The 17,581-nt window shown below is 42.0% G+C and overlaps 1 protein-coding gene across 3 annotated transcripts in view; it reads left to right on the top strand.

Annotated features, from left to right (window-relative positions):
* Positions 1 to 17,581, top strand: part of LOC139560472 (CDK5 and ABL1 enzyme substrate 1-like) — a 32,762-nt gene that overhangs the window by 6,227 nt on the left and 8,954 nt on the right. Inside the window, exons 1-7 of one of the 3 annotated variants that reach the window (XM_071377290.1) lie at positions 3,570 to 3,684; positions 3,965 to 4,036; positions 4,405 to 4,497; positions 5,831 to 5,908; positions 15,211 to 15,316; positions 15,411 to 15,570; positions 16,940 to 17,046. In XM_071377290.1, the coding sequence (XP_071233391.1) occupies positions 4,469 to 4,497; positions 5,831 to 5,908; positions 15,211 to 15,316; positions 15,411 to 15,570; positions 16,940 to 17,046 (480 nt within the window). In that variant the 5' untranslated portion in view covers positions 3,570 to 3,684; positions 3,965 to 4,036; positions 4,405 to 4,468. Of the gene's footprint in view, positions 1 to 3,569; positions 3,685 to 3,964; positions 4,037 to 4,404; positions 4,498 to 5,830; positions 5,909 to 15,210; positions 15,317 to 15,410; positions 15,571 to 16,939; positions 17,047 to 17,581 lie in introns of those variants that run through there. The other 2 variants (XM_071377287.1, XM_071377289.1) reach the window with 2 other exon arrangements.

Here is a 17,581-nt window from a genome sequence, read left to right on the forward strand (position 1 = left end):
GTTTTAATATGGTGAAGATGTCTGGCCATTTTTTCTGGTGTTTTGTGGTGTAAAACTGAGTTGGTCAAGCATAACACATCAACCCTGTTACCCATAGATAGACAGGGTAGATTTTTTTTTTATTAAGCATTTTTGTGAAGAATTCAATTGCGCCTCCCGGTTGCACACAACAAGCTTCCATTCCTCCTGTCACAAGGGGATTTATAGCTGATTTAAGATGAAATCATCAAACCTGTTATGGTCAAACCTGTTACTTTATTTTGCACTTAAATGTCTAATGCAAACGTTTTTATCTCAGTAGCCAAATAATTTCTGGGTAACAATAAGTTACCTTACTGTGATTGTTTTCAATTAAAATGGTCAAAAAGAAACAAATAGCTTCTCAGCAAAGAGTTTTGATAGGACTGCCTGGGACTGGGGAGGGGAAAACGGATCATTTGCTGTTATTGGGAAAGAAGTGATGTCACCAGGCAGGCCAAAATTCCATCCCACCTAAGCAGGCTAAAATTTCAGGCATTCTTTTCAAACAGCTCTTACACTAAAAGGGCATTATCATTATTTTTACAATTTCACAGTATTATTCCAACCTCAGTGTGGAAATATATATATAAAACACAGTAAAATATTTGTGGGGACTGCACTGGGCCTTTAATAGGCAGAGGTTAAATAAATGTTTTTATTTAACCTCTTCATGGGGAGAATGTGTTCATACTCCCTGACCTAAGGCCATAATGCCGAAGCGAGTGAGTTAACATCTTGGTTCCATTGAACATGCCATACAAATAAAGGCATTTTTAATTAATTATATGAGTGCCTTGGTCCTCCCTTATCTTTGGTGTTTCTTATGAAGATGAACATGTGCTCTTTTTGACAGAATGTTATAATTAGGTGAAATCGAATGTTATTTTGACCAAGTTACACTTTTCAAAAGGCACCGAATTGGTGAAACGACCTATTTTTAATTCCACTCCGTCACCCGACAGTAGAACGGGAAGGCAATGTCCATGGCAGGCTGCCAATGGGCGTGCATGTGAAACATTTTTTATTCTAGAGCACTCCTGCTCCGTAACCTAAAAACGGCAAGCATAGCAGACAGGTTACATATGGATTTTGTTTTTACGTTTATTGTAAAGATTGATCATTGACCTTGCTTGAAATTATTCATTGTTAATTTGAACAGGGCTTGAAAACAACCACTTGAGGCAACAAAGACACAGACAAATAGGGTCTTTCATTGGCAGCTCTACCAACAGATGCCATTGTTGTTCTTTCAACGTTGAAGGAGGCAAGAATCCGAAGTAGCCTGTGCTCTGCGTTGAAGCTTCTGAGTCTGACCAGTCCTTGTTAACATCAGACCATTGGATTCTATTGATCCAACATCCATCCTTACCCTAAGTTTAACATCCAATAGCTGGTCGCGTCAGAGTTTTGTCTGAAGTGAATTAGTGGTCTGGTCTGTGTGTTATTGTGTCCACAGTTTACACTGGTGTGGAAACTGTCCTTTGCCAAAAACCATGTCCTGGCTGGCCTGCCGTTGCTCCTCTACAGTGGCTGGATCAAAGTCCTAGTGTCCCGCTGAACTGTGGAAACTAGTTTTCATGGCAGCTGGATTTTCAGAGAGCTCAGATGTGTACCGTACGAACTGCGAAAGAAAAACCTATTCGTCGAAGGAAAACTTGTATTCTGTCCAAAAACATTAAAAAAGGAAAGGTGCCTCCGAGTTATAAGACTTTTTTTGTCCTCTACTCAAAAACAGAGATGGTGTAGTAGGCCATCTGTAATTGAGTGAACCTAATCATTTGTACCTGGAACCAGGTCATGGTCACTGCTATGTTTGTAACAGTGAGAGGCCTGTATTTGTTCAGCTGACTGCTATTGCCTAGCTGTTCGTGTTAATATATTCTCCAGGGAGAAGGTGTAGAGACATACAGGTAACTGCCAAAATATAGGAAACACTTGAGTAAATGATGGTTACAAAGTATATTGAAAGCAAAAGCCAATTACTTGGGCGGGAATACTTTTTGTACATCAGTGATTCTACATCTCACTTTGCTTAAGCTGGACTCAAACCCAGGTCCAGCGATTACAAGCCAACACCTTAACCGTTACACGACGTTAGGATTTTGAAAGTCGTGTAGTGTACGCCCGGCATTGATGATTGCGTCTCTGACCCACTCACATTAAACAAGCGTCGGTGACAGCCACATGCCCCGTGTAGGCAACGACATGGGTGTTTTGTCTCCGATCTCAAAAACCTGTCTGGGACAGCTGAAGAGAGGCCTAACTCGGCGGGAAATCTGTCTCACTCCAGCGGGGGGCGTTTTTTTTGCCCACCAGTAAGGATATAAGTTATATACATTTCATAATGCTTAGGTTCTTACGAGTACCGAAATAAGTAGAATGTGACATCCCCGCAACTTTGAGAAAAAACACTGTATATCGGAGTTGTCTCGAGATGGCTATGCATATTCATGGCATGAGGCTAGTAGCATAGCATCTCTCCATTGAATACAGGCAGTCGACGTCAACAACCCTCATTGAATATTCCAAAAAGTATTAATATAATTACATGTATCCAACATTCCAAAGAAAGGATAGGCTGGAGCTAGACAGCCTGCCATGCCGCTTTGTGTACAACGACTCCCATTGTTAGGGACGGAGAGACAAGTATCTTATCAGTATATCCATAATCAGAACATTTCCTAGGATTTCCTGCAGCAACACTAGTGGACAATGCTGGAAATACTGGTAAAAACGCCTGGCCCTATTTTCTTCCACCATGAATTTAAGTCCATGGTTCATGAGATGGATTGTAATTCTTGTTTTGTCCTTTATAAGTAAGGTTATGACTTACTATAGAAATATCCAGATTACATTTCTCGAGCTTGTATAGGCTTAATCTCACATGTTCAGTAGGCCTGGCTGATTTATATAGGGGCGGCAGGTAGCCAGCCTAGTGTTTAGAGGTAACTGAAAGGTTGCTAGATCGAATCCCCGAGCTGACAAGGTAAAAATCTGCAGTTCTGCCCCTGAACAAGGCATTTAACCCACTGTTCCTAGGCCGTCATTGTAAATAAGAATTTGTTCTTAACTGACTTGCCTAATTAAATAAAAATAAATACAGCAATAGCCTAAAAGATGTGGTTCTGCCTGTTGAGTTATGCAACCCAAGTGTGAAAGAAAGGCCTGTCTGTGAGGAAACAGTTCTACATGAGAAAATGCTTTCAGAATCAGCCCTTGTCTTTATCCTCTCAGTTACCAACCAAACCAGTGCCTGACTCTAGATTGTTCTAACCATTCTACATGATCTCACACAGAGGCTGCCGGTCAGAATTTCGAACACAACAGTGGTCATTGACGACGGCAGCCAGGCAGTGTTGATGTCAGTGATTACAGCACTGCTTTGTAAGAGGCAGCACAGCACACAGCTGTGGAGGTTTTAGCTATGCCTAAAATCTGACTTGGAGGCACATGAGGTCTAGTTAGTTTAGGCTACTCATTCATTCTCCAGACCGTTAAAGAACTATGAAAATGATTGTCGTTGCTGATCACTGTTGCTTTTAGATCTTCAATGATTTGAATATTTGCGTTCAGAACAGGACCGTGTTGTCGATTTCTGCAAGGTTGTCCAATACTCATATAATGGTCTTTTTATTTTTTTTAGTACATCACCACGTTGTCATGGTAAGCCCAGGACATTCATATGCATAATCATTATCAAATTAATGACCAAATTTAGCAATCATATTTCGCTAAAAATCTTGCAGTGCAGAATAAAATATTAGAAATAGGCCTAATGCTTATTGTGTCCAGCTTTTCCTCCTCCATGGCCAGGTAAGAGCTGGTTAGCAGCACCGCAAGTTGCTTGTAAATTCCATACCAGCATCTTTCCTAACAACTGCTTCTTTATTTCTCTCTCCTTCTCCCTCTGCCCTCTCTTCTTCTTCTATCCTTTTCTCCACAGACGGAGGCTCATCTCTCAGCGTTCCTCCTTGGAGACACTGGAAGACATTGAGGAGAACGCCCCTCTACGCAGGTACTGTATAGCAACAACTGTCACAGACCGCACGGCACGCCACCCCGAAACATAAGTTTGGCTTGCTCATATTTTCCTCTCATTTTAGAGCTGTACTTGACAAGTCAATAACAGCTTTAGCCGGGGAAGTATTTAGGTAGATAATGACATTGGGGGGACTGTAATTTCACTTCAGTTTGATTTGTGGAGTACTTTTATGTTCTGTGGGGTAGTGATGGTGGGAACGTCATGCTGCGGCGGTAATGTATTGGTCTGGCTCCGTCTCTCTGTTTAGAGTTGTAAAAATATATGTGGTCTTTACGGCTCAAATGGATCCCACTTAATCACATTTTGTTTTGATCAGTCTTATTTATTTGGTGTGTTTTTAGATGCAGAACCCTCTCAGGTTCACCCCGACCAAAGAGCTTCAAGAAGGTTCACTTCATCAAGAACATGAGGCAACATGATATGCGCAATGGAAGGTATGAATGAAAACAACCCCAGCCCTAATTCCATACAAAGTTTCAATGGAAAATGGCAGGATGCCCCCCAATGAACACTCAGCAGTTTGAATGTCTATCAGGTTACCCAACTTTAACATACATCTTGGACAAGAAATGTAGGTTATTAATGAAAGGTTATTCCTTGTAGCGTAGAAGTACTTTATCAATTAATGTACTATTGGTTAATAACTGATCTAATTGATTGATTCATGTGTCAGACTGCTCAGCAGTTCATTGGGAGTCCGGTTAGTTTTCACTGAAATATTCTCAAATGGAGTTTAGATCTTTGTTCTGAATATTTTGTTAAAGCTCTACATTAAGAATCACACCATTGAATCACAAATGAGTCATGCAACATGTCACTCTCTCACATTTATAAACAATGGTGCGTGCATGTTGACTTAGAAATTCCAGAGCACTGAAGACATTTTAGCACACTGGTTTATTTTTATACATGCACACAGTTATATGTAGCTATTGTTCAGCTTCTCTCAGTAATGAATACTATCACCTTTTTTATGGCTGTTTTCTGGAATGTAAAAGGAAATGGACAGTTAAACTATTTCCATGGCACTTAATTTCGTATTATACCGATCACTCAAGTAGCTTTTTATTCTGGAATTTTTGAGCTACAAGCCTCAAGCTTCTTTTACACTTGGGTGTACCGAACCCATTTCTTTTGATTCATTGTTTTTGAAATATCAGTCTTGACAGGTATTTGTACGGGTCTTTCTTCTGTCCCAGGAAGAAAATAGAAGTACATCTATGCTGTTGTTTTTATTTACTCGTATCTAGCTTATCAGTGTGCCATATACAGTAGTAATACATTGCCACAAGTCACATTCTGCCTGTGACATTGATATTAATCAATGAGTAGGCCTCTTATTGGGATGTGAACTCCGAAGGTATAAATCAGTGACAAAGTTTATTAAGCAGTAGTTATACAAACCACTTCTTTCAGGAGTGATTCAACTTTACTGTTCTATCGTTCAATGTTTTTACCTCATGTGTAGCTGGTATTCAGATATTGTAAGATGAACAAGTTTTGTCTTTTTTAGTCTCTTTAGACATGGCTAGTAGCCTCATTTTTAAAAGATCAATATACAAAAAATGCATAATTTTGTCCCCAAACCACTGACTACACAACTCTCACACAACACATATAAAAAATAAATAAATACATGATTTAATTTAGTTTTCTAAATCTTGATTGTTTTACTGCACACTTTTTTCTCCATCTTAACCTGTAGATCTGAGTGTCTTTTTCAGAGTTAATTTCTAATTAGCATATTTATTATTTTTGTTTTTATAGGATAGTCCTAATCAGTGGCAGAAGATCCCTTTATAGTGTATTTTCTGTCCTGCCCTATCGAGATTGTAGCCAAGCAGGGTATGTATCCTACAGCATGCCATCCTTCTAACTTTGTTCCTTCGTTCCCTGCTTTCCCTCCATTCTCTCATGGTTCATTCCACCAATTCGGTGCCTTTTGAGAAGCTACATGGTTCTCGCCACTGAATATAGGGGATAACACACTTAAGATCACGTAACGCTTTTAAAACAATTACCTGCTCTCCAGATCGCCAAATCAGCCAATAGATTGTATGGGCTTACTTGTCTAGAACACATCCATCCGGGCTCCTGAGTGGCGCAGTGGTCTAAGTGCTAGCTGTGCCACTAGAGACCTTGGTTCGAGTCCAGGCTCTGTTGCAGTCGTCCGCAACCGGGAGACCCATCGGGCAGCTCACAATTGGCCCAGTGTTGTCCAAAGGAGGGTTAGGGGAGGGTTTGGCCAGCAGGGATGTTCTTGTCCCATCTCACTCTAGCGACTCCCGGGCTGGGCGCAGTGCACGCTGACACGGTCGCCAGGTGTACGGTGTTTCCTCCGACACATTGGTGCGGCTGGCTTCCGGGTTAAGCGGGCATTGTGTCAAGAAGCAGTGCGGCTTGGCTGGGTTGTGTTTCGGAGGACGCGCGGCTCTCGACCTTCGCCTCTCCCGAGTCCGTACGGGAGTAGCAGCGATGGGACAAGACTGTAACTACCAATTGGATACCATGAAATTGGGGAGAAAAAGGGGTAAAAAAAAACGACAACAAAAACACATCAATCCGTTTACTGTATATCTTCATGACAAAGTATGTATTTCGCTTAGATGTGCTTAATATAAGCCATGTACAATTTTTTTGAAACCCAGTTTCTCCTTCAAATCTTGCAATGGAAAGGGAAAACCTAGTCAGTTGCACAACTGAAATGTGTCTTCCACATTTAACCCAAACTCTCTGAATCAAAGAGGAGCGGGGGGCTGGCGTAACCGACGTCCATGTCATCGGCACCCTGAGAGCAGTTGTGTATGGGGATTAACTACCTTGCTCAAGGGCGGAACGGCTCGGGATCACCTGCTCCGGATTCAAACCGCCACCTTCCGGTTACTGGCGCAACGCTCTTAACCACTAGGCTACCTAAACACTGTGTGTCTGTGGGGGAAAGGGCCGTTGTTGCCAAAGCAATGTACTCTGCACTCACCTTGGCAGAGACCAACTGCAAGTTGAACTCGGTGAGATAGATTCCTAAATTGTTCAGGTGATTTTTACAGCCACTTAACTTGCTGATCTTGACTTTGGAATTATTGTGTGTAGCTATGTTTGCTAGCTAGCTAGCCAGCCCAGAGAGAGAACATTGCATTATGGGTATCGTAGTCAATTTTGCACTGCAACAGATTTCCACACCGATTTTCGCATGTTGTTACCAACCTTGTTATAACAACAAATCACTTTTTTCATATAAAATGATCAGATTTATTGAATTTTCCATGGGGCTTATTTTAAATGGCACATTTAATATAACAGGCTTCTAATTCTAATTTGGTGCACAATTCCTACTTAAAATAAAAGGCACTCTTTTCGTGGAACGATTCTAATCCCTTTTGTTTCTGCGGATATAATCTCCTATAACTGGTACTTTATTACATTGGGAGGGTTGAACATTGTTAGATTGAACAATTTCCTGGACGTTTTGGTAGATACTTTTTTTTTTTTTACAACAAAAAACCTTTGTAAGAGAGATGAACAAGTAATTAATCGCACCCATTTTCAAGGGAAAATCCACTCAAATGATGCATTTTGCATCATCATGAAGTCTAATATCTTGAAAACCTTGACTGCTGACATGCAATACATTTTGGGACTGTATGAACAGTGGAGTAATGAAAAAAATACCAACAAATAGTTTTTGGGTGGATTTTCCCTTTAAGGATTGTATCCATTTCCCTATGTTTTCATATAGTTCTATAGCGGAGGAGGCTGGTGTGAGGAGCTATATGAGGATGCGCTCATTGTAATGGCTGGAATGGAATATAATGGAACGGAGTCAAACGTGGTTTCTATATGTTTGATACCGTTCCATTTATGCCATTCCAGCCATTACAATGAGCCCGTATTCATATAGCTCCTCCTACCAGTCCTCTGGCCTATAGGTTGTTGTTGGCTGTGTCTCTAGATCTCTTTGGAAGAAGTCATGAAGTTCAGTTAGTTTCATTCTAATAAACCACTGTTTTGCCTGTTGCAACCGTTTCTGGCTTTGCTGTTATCATGTAGACTGCACCTTTCCTCAAGTCATTGCTGCCGTCAAAGATTCCGTAGCATGCTTTTATCTCAGCACTCACTCTGAACTTTGCATGCGCTTTGCTGCAACTGCATAACACACATTACAACATTTTCGGAGTGGACCCAAATGAACCATCCATAAAAGTTTTTCAAGTCCAAGCTTCTGTCTGTTTACACCTGATATGATATGTTGTTTATCCTCCCTGTGTGGTTAGAGGTGATATTTTCTGGCCCTTGGAAGAGAAAGCCTGGCTTATCAGTAGTCATCTTTCTTATTGCAACACAAGGTTCAGACTCCTACATGTTATGGGAACCCATAGTAGTCCTGAACACTCTCCGGCCTGGTATCCTCCCACCTGGCCTGCCTGCCTGTCTATGGGGAAAGTGACAGTGTTGTTGTGACCTAGGTCTTAGTGCCCCTCAAGAAAGAGCTTGTTTTGGAGGAAGCGTAAGAGAAAAGGAACTGATCAACACAGAGAATACAATGGACAGAGAGAAAGAAAGAGCCATTCCAGGGGCTTAGTGAAGAGCATAACCGCTTCGTTTATGTGGCGTAGTCTTCCTAAGAATATCCATACATCAAGGGGTTTTAAAGAGCCCCTAGTTATATCCAATAGCTGAGCCCTGACTGCCTAATGCTGCCACAGGTTTTCGACAGCGGCAAAAGTAAATGTGAATTATGTGGATTATAATGAATGGACATTTTTGTTGAGGTTGATTTAAAAAATAAATAAAAAAAAGTGTAAGGGAAAATCCAGTCTGAAATTTCAAAGTGGAAATTACAAACTTTCAGAATACTTTTTTAAAACCTCAAATCCACCGCAAGTTTTAGATTTCCTGCATTGCAGGAACGTTCTACTGCAACAGGGTGATCAAATTAACATCCTACACCTGTAATTGACCGTTGACGGTTATGTAACGTCTTGGGAGTGTCGCTACATCAAAATACACTTTGACTATGTAAAGAACTGCCCAAGCTAAAATCCCATGCCTGTCCTAAAATGTAAATACTCAGTGCCATGTACAATTATGATCACTGACATTATGTCCATGAGACGTACAGTGCATTCGGAAAGTATTCAGACCACTTGACTTTTTCACATTTTGTTACATTACAAACTTATTCTAAAATGTATTAAATTGTTTTTCCTCTTGTCAATCTACACACTCACACACTACCCCATAATGACAAACAAAGCAAAAACACGTTTTGAGAAAGTTTATTACAAATTGAAAACTGAAATATCACTTTTACATACAGTGGGCTCCAAAATTACTGGCACCCCTGACTGGCAATGCACAAACAATATAATTATAGAGAAAGTCAAAATGCCAAATGTGAGAAATAATGTACTTTATTAATGTTTCAATGGAACCAACTAGAATCATACAATTATTTAATACAAAATACATTTCACCAAAATCAAGGCTTCATAATTATTGGCAGTCCTCATTTAGTACTTAGTACAACCACCTCTGGCAAGGATAACAGCATGGAGTCTTTTCCTGTAGTGTTTGACAAGGTTAAGGAACATATTTGTAGGGTTTTTTGACCATTCCTCTATGCAGATCCTTTCCAGATCCTTTCACATTCTTGGGTTTGCGCTTATCAACTGCCCCAGCCCACAGGTTTTCGATTGGATTGAGGTCCGGCGACTGAGATGGCCATGGCAGAACATTGATTTTGTTTCCACAGAACCATTTCTGTGTGGATCTTGAGGTATGTTTTGGGTCATTGTCTTGTTGGAAATTGCCTGATACCTCGTGGAATTCCGTATGCCATCAATCTTAACCAGTGCCCCTGGACCTCTGGGAATTAAAACCGCCCCAAAACATCACTGACCCACCACCATATTTCACCGTGGGTATGAGGTGACTCTCCTAGTATGCATCTCTGTTTCGATGCCAAACATGCTGATGCTGTATCTGACCAAACGTTCAATGTTGGGCTCATCTGACCAGAGCACCTTCTTCCAGTCATAATTTAAATGACGTTTGGCAAACTTCAAGCGATTGCGTCTGTGTCTTGGGGTCATTAAGGTCTTTCTTCTGGCAACCCTTCCAAAGAGCCTGTGGTTGTGGAGGTGGCGTCTTCTGGCAACCCTTCCAAAGAGCCTGTGGTTGTGGAGGTGGCGTCTGATGGTGCTTTTTTAAACCTGGTGACCCCAAGACGCCACCAAGGCCTGCAATTCTTTCACAGTGATTCGTGGGGATTTTGTTGCTTCTCTCACCATCCTCCTCCCTCTCCTGGGGGGCAAAATGCATTTGCGTCCTCTACCCGTGAGGTTTTCAACTGTTCCATATCGTTTGAATTTTTAAATTATTGCCCAGACAGTGCTCAGTGGTATATTCAATCATTTGTTGATCTTCTTGTAGCCATTACCAGATTTATGAAAGTATGACCATCTGTCTCTTTTGAGCTGCCAGTTATTTTGTTTTCTTTTTATACCCTAGTGAAACAGAAAGTGATGTAATGGCTCAATATAGTTCCTTAAGAATTTAATTCCTGGTTTAATTTTGGTCGATGTTATTTACAATAATCTTTAAGGGTGCCATTAATTGTGAAACCTTAAATTGGAGGGCATTGAATTTTAATTAAATCAATAAATGATTTTGGTGGGTTCCATTGAAACATTAATAAAGTACAGTATTTCTCACGTTGGTATTTTGAGTTTCTCTACAATTATATTGTTTGTGCAAAGTATTGTATGTGCATTGCCCATCAGGGGTGCCAGTAATTTTGGAGTCCACTAAGTATTCAGACCCTTTACTCAGTACTTTGTTGAAGCACCTTTGGCAGCGATTACAGCCTCAAGTCTTCTTGGGTATGACACTACAAGCTTGGCACACCTCTATTTCCCATTCTTCTCTGCAAATCCTCAAGCTCTGTCAGGTTGGATGGGGAGTGTGTCTGCACAGCTATTTTCAGGTCTCTCCAGAGATCGGGTTCAAGTCCAGGCTCTGGCTGGGCCACTTAACGACATTCAGAGACTTGTCCTGAAGCCACTCCTGCATTGTCTTGGCTGTGTGCTTAGGGTCGTTGTTCTGTTGGAAGGTGAACCTTCGCCGCAGTCTGAGGTACTGAGCACTCTGGAACAGGTTTTCAAAGATTTCTCTGTACTTACAGTTGAAGTCAGAAGATTACATGCATACATTTGGGTTGGAGTCATTAACTCGTTTTTCAACCACTCCACACATTTCTTGTTAACAAACTATAGTTTTGGCAAGTCGGTTAGGACATCTTTGTGCATGACATAAGTAATTTTACAACAATTGTTTACAGACAGATTATTTCACTTATAATTCACTGTATCACAATTCCAATGAGTCAGTGTATATATACACTAAGTTGACTGTGCCTTTAAACAGGCTTGGAAAATTCCAGAAAATTGTCATGGCTTTAGAAGCTTCTGATAGGCTAATTGACATCATTTGAGTCAATTAGAGGTGTACCTGTGGATGTATTTCAAGGCCTACCTTCAAATTCAGTGCCTCTTTGCTTGACATCATGGGAAAATCAAAAGAAATCAGCCAAGGCCTCAGAATAAATATTGTTGACCTCCACAAGTCTGGTTCATCCTTGGGAGCAATTTGCAAACGCCTGAAGGTACCACGTTCATCTGTACAAACAATGGTACGCAAGTATACACACCATGTGACCAAGCAGCCGTCATACCGCTCAGGAAGGAGAAGCGTTCTGTCTCCTGGAGATGAACATACTTTGGTGCGAAAAATGCAAATCAATCCCAGAACAACAGCAAAGGACCTTGTGAAGATGCTGGAGGAAACGGGTACAAAAGTATCTATATCCACAGTAAAACGAGTCCTATATCGACATAATCTGAAAGGCCGCTCAGCAAGGAAGGAGCCACTGCTCCAAAACCGCCATAAAGCCAGACTACGGTTTGCAACTGCACATGGAGACAAAGATCATACTTTTTAGAGAAATGTCCTCTGGTCTGATGAAACAAAAATAGAACTGTTTGTCCATAATGACCATCGTTATGTTTGGAGGAAAAAGGGGGAGGCTTGCAAGCCGAAGAACACCATCCCAACCGTGAAGCACGGGGATGGCAGCATCATGTTGTGGGGGTGCTTTGCTGCAGGAGGGACTGGTGCACTTCACAAAATAGATGGCATCATGAGGTAGGAAAATGATGTGCATATATTGAAGCAATATTTCAAGACATCTGTCAGGAAGTTAAAGCTTGGTTGCAAATGGGTCTTCCAAATGGACAATGACCCCAAGCATACTTCCAAAGTTGTGGCAAAATGGCTTAAGGACAACAAAGTCAAGGTATTGGAGTGGCACTTCACAAAGCCCTGACTGAAAAAGTGTGTGTGAGCAAGGAGGCCTACAAACCTGACTCAGTTACACCAGCTCTGTCAGGAGGAATGGGCCAAAATTCCCCCAACTTATTGTGGGAAGCTTGTGGAAGGTTACCTGAAACATTTGACCCAAGTTAAACAATTTAAAGGCAATGCTACCAAATACTAATTGAGTGTATGTAAACTTCTGACCCACTGGGAATGTGATGAAAGAAATATAAGCTGAAATAAATCATTCTCTCTACTATTATTCTGACATTTCACATTCTTAAAATAAAGTGGTGATCCTAACTGACCTAAGACAGGGAATTTTTACTAGGATTTAATGTCAGGAGTTGTGAAACTGAGTTTAAATATATTTGGCTAAGGTGTATGTAATCTTCCGACTTCACCTGTAGCTCCGTTCATCTTTCCCTCGATCCTGACTAGTCTCCCAGTCCCTGCCGCTGAAAAACATCCCCACAGCATGATACTTCCACCACCATGCTTCACCCTAGCGATGGTGCCAGGTGAAACGTGACGTTTGGCAATCTCCAAGTGGGCTGTTATGTGCCTTTTACTGAAGAGTGACTTCCGTCTGGCCACTCTACCATAAAGGCCTGATTGTTGAAGTACTGCAGAGATGGTTGTCCTTCTGGAAGGTTCTCCCATCTCTACAGAGGAACTCTGGAGGTCTGTCAGAGTAACCATCGGGTTCTTGGTCACCTCCCTGACCAAGGATCTTCTCCCCCGGTTGCTCAGTTTGGCCTGGCGGCCAGCTCTAAGAAGGGTCTTGGTGGTTTAAACTTCTTCCATTTAAGAATGATGGAGGCCACTGTGTTCTTGGGGACCTTCAATGCTGCAGAAATGTTTTGGTACCTTTCCTCAGATCTGTGGCTCGACACAATCCTGTCTCGGAGCTCTACGGACAATTCCTTCGACCTCAGGCTTGGATTTTGCTATGACATGCACTGTCAACTGTGGGACCTTGTATAGACCGACGTTTGCCTTTCCAAATCATGTCCAATCAATTGAATTTACCACAGGTGGACTCCAATCAAGTTGTAGAAATATCTCAAGGATGATCAATGGAAACAGGATGCACCTGAGCTCAATTTCAAGTCTCATAGCAAAGGGTCTGAATACTTATGTAAATAAGGTATTTCTGTTTTTTTTATTTTTAATAAATGTGCAGACATTTCTGAAAACCTGTTTTCACTTTGTCATTTAGGTATATTGTGTGTAGATTGAGGATTTTTATTTATTTAATCCATTTTAGAATAAGGCTGTAATGTAACAAAATGTGGAAAAAGTCAAGCGGTCTGAATGCACTGTAGAACTAGACTGTGAACAAGTCCAAGCTTCTGTCTGTTATGACTTTTTCCTGCATTTTCTCCCTTTCTTGCCCCAATTACAGTTTTTATTGATTTACGACAGTGTTCATAATAACTATTTATTGCACTGTAGAATTCTGGGAACTTAGAATGTGTTTGGCTTCTCTTCTCTATTTGGTCCAATTCCACATTCCTTTCTTCAGAGCCGTCTCCTGTTGTTAATATTAAAAAGAACATTGTTTTCATTGCTCATTCCTGAACTGGAGGTCTCTTTGTAACCTTGATAATTGTTAATGAAAAAACATTTGAATACATTTAGGTTTGATTCTGCTTGTTTAGATATTGTGGTTTTATGTCTGTAAAAAGGCCGATCTGTTTTTTTTTGCCCCTTGTTTCTTATGAATTGATTCCTCAGCCACTTGACAAGATACTCTTTGTTTCCTTCCACTACTGTGTTCTCTGTTTCATCCTTTGACAGACTGCAACCCCTGGCTTTCCTGGCTTGCTCAGTTTCCTCCCTTCTTATCTCCCTTCCTTAAAGTTTTCTGCCTTGGGATCTTTGTGTGTGTGTGTGTGTGATGCATCTGTCAACAAGATTTTCCCATGTGCCAGATAATGCTATTTTCATCACAGCTCCACCTCAGACAGTATGCCAACTAATCCTAATAACAATGGTCATGTGATGGCCATCTGTGTCATTGTAAAGCAGTCATGCTTGTCTAGTGGCCTTTTCCTGCTATTGCTACTGGCCTTTCTGACAGGAAACTGTAACCACCACATACCCTTTTGTCAAATCAGTGGTGAAAGTCTATGAAGTGATGAACGTTTAATAATAATGCATTTTCATTTAGTATGAGTCAATGCGAAACCTTTAGTTGGTAGATAGTTTTACAGCAACACTGGACCCCGGAAGTTTTTTTTTCTTCTAGAACATCTGCGCAAGGCTGTAACCTGACGGGTCATTTCCAACGACTGTGTACCACTGACACAGTTTCAGCTCAGCGCAGTACTACATTTCCTTCTTTAGTCAAGCATGTGACCCGCTTTTTACTTAGAAATCTAACAGACTGATATGAAATGTAGAGTACTTGTGATGCAACGTCTGAGCTGCAGCCGCCTGCATTCCTTCAACCCTACTTGGCAGAATGCGCCAGTATGTCTCTATGAATCCACACACTCATTTCAAACCTCGCTGTATACTTCTTAGGATTCCAAATTCTAACAAAGATCACCCACCCAGTCAGAGATCACAAACAGGTAATCAGAGAATCTGATTGGGTTAGTGCAGTGCTCTACAAATCAATAACAAGCACATTTAACTGTGTGTAAAAAATGGAACTAGATGGACAGAGTTCGAGATGCTGAGGTGGAGTCTAGACAGCAGACTGTTTGCCAGGGGGTGTGGGCTTTTATGGGAAGGGAATGTCTAAAGGTGCTGTGCCCTGGCAGGGATGTGAAACTGGAAGGCGGGCGGCAGCGGCACCCCTCGGGCGGGGTCAGTGCCAAGGAGATGGTGATCGGGCTGGAGGGAGTGGAGCTGGGTGCCGACGGGAAGGTGAGACAGGACTGGAGACAAACCCTGTGTGAGAGCCTTAATTAACAATAACATGCTCTTGAAAATGTGTGTATGTCTCCCGCTTTCTCCGCAGACTGTGTCGTACACCCAGTTCCTGTACCCCACCAACGCCCTGGACAGCGGTCGCAGTAACACCATAGACTCCGTGTCGTCCTTCACTCAGTCTCGTAACATCAGCCACCGCAGTCTCAGCCTGGGCCGGGCCAACAGCAACCAGAGCAGCATCGACACGGGTCAGTCATATGAGTGTGTGGAACCTCTGGAGTAGTCGTAGTGTTCGTACAGGTCAGTGTGTGGAACCTCTGGAGTAGTTGTAGTGTTCGTACAGGTCAGTGTGTGGAACCTCTGGAGTAGTTGTAGTGTTCGTACAGGTCAGTGTGTGGAACCTCTGGAGTAGTTGTAGTGTTCGTACAGGTCAGTGTGTGGAACCTCTGGAGTAGTTGTAGTGTTCGTACAGGTCAGTGTGTGGAACCTCTGGAGTAGTTGTAGTGTTCGTACAGGTCAGTGTGTGGAACCTCTGGAGTAGTTGTAGTGTTCGTACAGGTCAGTGTGTGGAACCTCTGGAGTAGTTGTAGTGTTCGTACAGGTCAGTGTGTGGAACCTCTGGAGTAGTTGTAGTGTTCGTACAGGTCAGTGTGTGGAACCTCTGGAGTAGTTGTAGTGTTCGTACAGGTCCGTGTGTGGAACCTCTGGAGTAGTTGTAGTGTTCGTACAGGTCCGTGTGTGGAACCTCTGGAGTAGTTGTAGTGTTCGTACAGGTCAGTGTGTGGAACCTCTGGAGTAGTTGTAGTGTTCGTACAGGTCCGTGTGTGGAACCTCTGGAGTAGTTGTAGTGTTCGTACAGGTCCGTGTGTGGAACCTCTGGAGTAGTTGTAGTGTTCGTACAGGTCAGTGTGTGGAACCTCTGGAGTAGTTGTAGTGTTCGTACAGGTCAGTGTGTGGAACCTCTGGAGTAGTCGTAGTGTTCGTACAGGTCAGTGTGTGGAACCTCTGGAGTAGTTGTAGTGTTCGTACAGGTCAGTGTGTGGAACCTCTGGAGTAGTTGTAGTGTTCGTACAGGTCAGTGTGTGGAACCTCTGGAGTAGTTGTAGTGTTCGTACAGGTCCGTGTGTGGAACCTCCATGCTAGAGAGAGGCCCTGAATATGAGTAGGCCTGTCAGAGTGGGTATGATACATGTCACTTTTTCCGAGGCATAACCATCCGCAGTGTGACGTTTTAGTTGAGTCAATTACATGTTCAACATTGAGGGCTTCTATGCATAGTCACTTCACCCCTACCTACATGTACAAATTACCTCGACTAACCTGTACCCCCGCACATTGACTCGGTACCGGTACCCCCTGTATATAGCCTCGTTATTTTATTGTTACTTTTTATTTATTTTCTTAACTCTATTTTCTTAACTGCGTTGTTGGTTAAGGGCTTGTCAGTAAGCATTTCACTGTAAGATCTACACCTGTTGTATTCGGTGCATGTGACAAATAACATTTGATTTGACTATGTATTAGAAGAAGTGGAAAAACACTGTATATTTTTCTTTCTTGTCCCCAGTGTTTGTTTTTCCTTGGCTCAATGTGTGACTGTCATTTTGTCCCCTACAGGGAACGATCTGGGGGACTTGATCCGGGAGTACGACCCTAATCTGTTGGACGATCCCCAGTGGCCGTGTGGGAAGCACAAGAGAGTCCTAACCTTCCCCTCATACATGGTGAGGGGGGGGGGGGGGGTGAAAACCCTGTCAAACTGCAGCAACCTTGTACTTGTTCATATGAATTATATTTTAAAACAAGACTCGTGGGGGTTTCCTCGACACAGAGACAACAATTACAATAGAACTCACAGGGCTGACTTTGCTTTATGCAGGTTTGCATCGTGTATGCCTACTTTTTATTGTAGGCCTAATTCAAAATTAACTCGTTCCATGTCATCACTATTGTGTTCATTTTTATTATTTCCAGTTAATACTTTTGGATTAAAAAGTTCTAGGTAGCCTAGGTAGCCTAGCCAGCCCAAGTTTGATCACATTCACATTTTCTCCTATCACAAACAGATGAGCTATAAATACATAACGTTACCGCTTTGTTTACCCTGCCCAGAGGGACAGGGCGCATAGTAGGCTGTATACAGCTGCTGTTAGTAGCCTACAGCAGAGGTTTTCAACCGTGGGTACCTTATTTAACCAGCGAAACAGATGCTCTTAGTGAAAATGTGTTTAGAGTGACCTTTCTAGTTAATAGACTATG

The sequence above is a fragment of the Salvelinus alpinus genome, chromosome 30, assembly GCF_045679555.1.
Source record: "Salvelinus alpinus chromosome 30, SLU_Salpinus.1, whole genome shotgun sequence".
NCBI lineage: Eukaryota > Metazoa > Chordata > Actinopteri > Salmoniformes > Salmonidae > Salvelinus > Salvelinus alpinus.